General features: G+C 40.4%; 1 protein-coding gene across 1 annotated transcript; it reads right to left on the bottom strand.

The window, feature by feature from the left end:
* Positions 1 to 380: 380 nt before the first annotated feature.
* On the bottom strand, positions 381 to 3,528 carry irx3a (iroquois homeobox 3a). The gene is made up of 4 exons (XM_062471541.1): positions 3,086 to 3,528; positions 1,632 to 2,646; positions 1,077 to 1,143; positions 381 to 728 (listed from the first exon to the last, which is right to left on the bottom strand). Exons 1-4 carry the CDS (start codon positions 3,296 to 3,298, stop codon positions 674 to 676), a joined length of 1,350 nt encoding a protein of 449 aa, XP_062327525.1. The 5' UTR covers positions 3,299 to 3,528; the 3' UTR covers positions 381 to 673.
* Positions 3,529 to 4,479: the final 951 nt, after the last annotated feature.

Here is a 4,479-nt window from a genome sequence, read left to right as displayed (position 1 = left end):
CAGCATTTCCAGCACTAATTCATTTCCTCAGTTCTTTGTAAATACCATTTCCCGAGCAAAATTAATGAAGGAATTATTCGTTATAATTTGTCTGCTACGCCTCAACAAAGATAATCCAACAACATTCATATCCAAATGTAGACTCAAGACGTAGCTAATTACTTCTAAGAGCCTCGAATTTATACAACCTCAAATCCTTCTCCAGAATTTAGGCAACTTATTAGTGCTACGTAGAGGGAAGCACACGCCTTAGGTCAAAATGTAATAGCAGAAGCAAAATACTGGACGTATGTCCATTTCAAATGATTATAAACAATAAAGGGGCCCAAACATATTATACTCTAATTTCACACCAAAAAAACCCAGATGCTAAAACGCTCAAGAGTTTTGATAAAGTTGCAGCAGTTCATTTATTAGCCAAAATATATACTTTCTTGTACAATTTGGTTCACAAGTATGTACATTTTCTTAACTTTATATACAAAACATTTGAACATCAAATCCTCACAGAACTTACAAAAAGAAAACAAAAACGTACAGACTACAGGTTCATACAATATTACATTAGCAGTTTTACACAGGACATGCTTACAAGGTAAGTATACAGATGTATTATTCTTATTTTACATTCCTTACAACATATTAAAATCAAATAGAAAGAAAGGATGAAAGCCTAGGAGGAGGAGAGAGCGGATAAAACCATCGCTGCCTCGAGTTGGTTCTGGGGCCTGCAAACACACGGGTAGTGGACAAGGAATAAGTGAAAAGAAAATAAATGTCGACTGCAAGTAGGCTATATGAAGAGCTAAGAAATAAATGTATATGTAGTGAAGATTATTTTTCAAAACGATGGTCTCTGACTGGTGAAAGCCTACTGGGGCTGCACAGCAATGCACGCAAATCATGTTTGGCCTTTTCAGTTTAGGCTATCGAAGACATACAACAATTCTAACTTCCATGTCCAAAAAGTAATAATAATAAAAAAAATGCTTGGGTTGGGTGAATGTTCCTATATTGCAAAATAAAATGTGATAAATCAAAAACACCCAAAATATATAAGAATGACAGTCTCTTACCGTCTTTGAACTGGATGGAAGGCTGTTTTTAACAACTTTTTCTCTGCTTCCAAGGCACTAGATCTCTCTGAAATAACGGTAATAAAACAATACATCAAATTACCTTTCTAGATACGGCACAGCAGGGATTAAGTGATTTTCTTATTTCATTGAGACTCATTTTCGTCCGGGTTTGAATTAAAGCAGATATTGACTAACCCAAATGCATGACATATGAGCCTAAACAATGTGGGACCAACTGTAGAAATTTGTATAATTCGTGGACTCGATTTTATTGTCTTATGACAGCTACTAATAAGATTAAAATGCACCCACTTTAGCATTTGCTTAAACCACCGTATTTTTAAGAAACACTTATTTCAAAGCTTCCACACACCCTTTGTTACTCTGTTACATAGAAAAGATGGAAACACATCAATGATTCTCTTTACGGCCTCAAAAATATGTCAATTTTACAGGCCAGTTGAAAGCCTCGATGTGAGTAATCTATCAAGTTTTAAACAATAGTGAAGAACATATTTTATACAGTCTCGCCTCAGTGTTGGTGACATGTACCTGTAACGGCTGTGTCTGAACTATGACTTTTGTCCTCCGTTTGCCTGCTATAGAGGGCGAGGCCGTTCGCCGAAGCCTGGTTTGCCAGTCCAAGGTAATGGTTAGAGTTAAGTAACGCGAGCTGGTGGGCTGAAAAAGCTCGGTTTGTCCAGTTCTGAATTTTCCCAACAGGACAAGAGATGAGTCTGTGAGGGGTGATGATCGTCTGGGTCGCCGGCCCAGCCGAGTTGCCGTTCATTTGTGGAGATTTGCGTGGATTGTCAGGGGTTGTTGCTGTCTCGGCCAAAGACCAAATCTTTGGTTTTTGAGCTGGAGCAGCATTATTTTCTGACGGTGGAGAGTTAATGGACACTGGGTTCAGTTTCAGTTGTTCACCGTTCGGCTGTGACGCTTTAATCTCAAAAGTGTGATGGTGGAAGTGCTCGCCTCGGTCCACGTGAATATCTTTGCCCTCTTTCACCACAGCCTTTAGAAACCTCTGGTCGGGCCCTTGTAAATCCTCATAGCCGTCTGAAATCTCGGAGTCGCTTCTACCATCTAATTTTAAATCAGCATGTAGGTCGTCCTGGTCATCCAAGTCGTCCTTATTTTCAATATTTTCCGTGTCAATGTTCTCTAAATCGATTTCTTCCTCGTCCTCCCTCTTGTCCCCCTCGTCTCCCTCATGGTCACTGTTGTAAACATTTCCCTCTTCGTCAGTGCGACTCCGGGGAGTCCAGGTCATCTTGTTCTCCTTCTTTAGTCTCCTCCTGGCGTTGGCGAACCAGGTGGACACTTGGGTGAGGGTCATTTTGGTGATGATGGCCAGCATGATTTTCTCCCCCTTGGTGGGGTAGGGGTTCTTGCGATGCTCGCTTAGCCAGGCCTTCAGTGTGCTTGTGCTCTCCCGTGTCGCATTTTTGGGTCTGGATGGATCACCGAACTGGTACTGCCCATAGGGGTAGAACGCAGGGTGGTGGTGAGCAAATCCTGGGTGTTGAACGCCTGGGCTGTCTTTTAGCTCATACTGGGCTCCCTAAAACACAACAAGAGACCCAAACAGTTAGACAATCTGAAACTAAACGTTTGTCAAACTGCAAATACAATTTTACTCGACGTATAAAAAATTAACCTGGTTAGAACAAACTGCGCTTTGATCACCATTCTTAGATGTTAGCAGGCTAAACTATCAGCAGGAATAAACTCGATGGGTTACTTTCAAAACATACACAACATTTTAGTTTTAATTTAGTTTGTGCTTTTTTTTCAAGTTAACGTTTTGGGTCATCATTTAGCCTAATGTAATCTACTTTTTTTGCCACTTTTCGAAATACAAGAATAAATCATAAGGCTATCAAAGTAGGCTAATGCAGCGAACATTTGACAAACAGAAAAGCTTGCTTTCACTCCCAATTTGCCTTTTGTGAAACTGTTTATGCTGAAATGTAACGCATAATAATGAGATGGCTACTCACCAATTGATTAAAAATGGAAATGTCGTTTGAATACGGAAGAAACGCTCCATAGCCTTGCGCTGCGGCGAAAGGTGATCCATACATAGTTGAAAGAACGTTGGAGAGTGCCCCAGACGGACTCAGCTCTGTCCCGGCTCTGGCACTGCTGATCCCCTGGCGCTCCGGTGGGTATATCGGTCGGATGTACTGATATCCCAGCTGCGGGAAAGACATGGTTCGTAGAAAAAAGTCTACCGCAATCACAAAAAGCAGAGAATCGCCCTCTCGGTGCGTACTGCGATATCCACTTTACAGTGAGTACAACAAAGTGTAAGGGAAGTCTATATTTCCTCAGAAACAGCCAGTGTAAACGATCCGATTGCCGCCTTCCTCCCTCACTTCCCTATTGATCTGGATGGACTAAGGTCAGGTCCTTACAGATTGCCTTAGATTATTGGGACTCCTTGCTCTGATTGACATTTCTAGTCGTTTAGAAGCCCCTCCTATTTCTCAAATCTCACCTCTCATACACACTCTCGCTCTTCTGCGCCTCCCCTTCTCTCTCTCTCTCTCTCTCTCTCTCTCGCTCTCTCTATTTCCCCTGGATAAGTACACTGACGTCGCAATCTCTTATTTGAATGGGTTTCAAATCTCATTTTATGGCTCGCCAATCATTTCATTTGTTATTTGTTCGCCCGAACCCTACCCAATTTTAGTGCTAATTCGAAATTTGTGGCCATTTGCACAAATAGTAAATATTTCTAAGTTGGTGAGTGATTAACTTTGCATAAGTCTAGTGTCTGCAGTTTTTAATGGATGTATCTCAAGTAGCCTAGTGGTGCAGCAAGTCATGTTCACTGCACTGAAACAAGTGCATGCAACTTCGCGTGTTATTAATTGAGCTTCTTGGGTGTTTACAACGCACCCTGGTTTAAAGTCTGCGATTATGATGTTTGAACACTATTTTTGAGGTGTTGTGGACAATTCTGAAAAGTGGCAAGCGAATCGGAGGGAATTCATTATTTTAATTTGAGACATCAAACGGACTCTATGTAATCATTTGACATCAAAGAGGAGGGTGTCAAGAAGTGAATAGCAGGGTGATTAGCGCTTTCACTGTTAATGCATGGTTTTACAACAATTACAACCATAGCCCAAAGTAATAGACATATTTGTGGATTGCAGAGGTTGTTGAGATTGTTGAGAGATTGTATAAAGTTGTTGTTTAGATTGCGAATCGCATTTTTAAGTTTTTTTAACACCTAACGAGTGATATTATTGCTTACAAGAAATTATAACAATAACAACTTTGCTAAAAACCTACGTAAAATAAACACGCCTATTGCTATTGTACTGAATTAAAACGTTTTAGTACACTGTTAATGTATTACCTTGCCATGTTATTAATAATATGT

The sequence above is a fragment of the Osmerus eperlanus genome, chromosome 10 (assembly GCF_963692335.1).
Source record: "Osmerus eperlanus chromosome 10, fOsmEpe2.1, whole genome shotgun sequence".
Classification (NCBI taxonomy): domain Eukaryota; kingdom Metazoa; phylum Chordata; class Actinopteri; order Osmeriformes; family Osmeridae; genus Osmerus; species Osmerus eperlanus.
This window is presented reverse-complemented; position numbering and strand designations above follow the sequence as displayed.

Bases quoted from the DNA above. Each gene is read 5' to 3' on its own strand.
- irx3a (XM_062471541.1), bottom strand. From the start codon at position 3,298: ATGTCTTTCCCGCAGCTGGGATATCAGTACATCCGACCGATATACCCA. The intron at 2,647-3,085 runs GTGAGTAGCCAT...GTTGTGTTTTAG, and splicing joins TTTCCATTTTTAATCAATTG to GGAGCCCAGTATGAGCTAAA. The intron at 729-1,076 runs GTAAGAGACTGT...GTGTGTTTGCAG, and splicing joins TTCCATCCAGTTCAAAGACG to GCCCCAGAACCAACTCGAGG.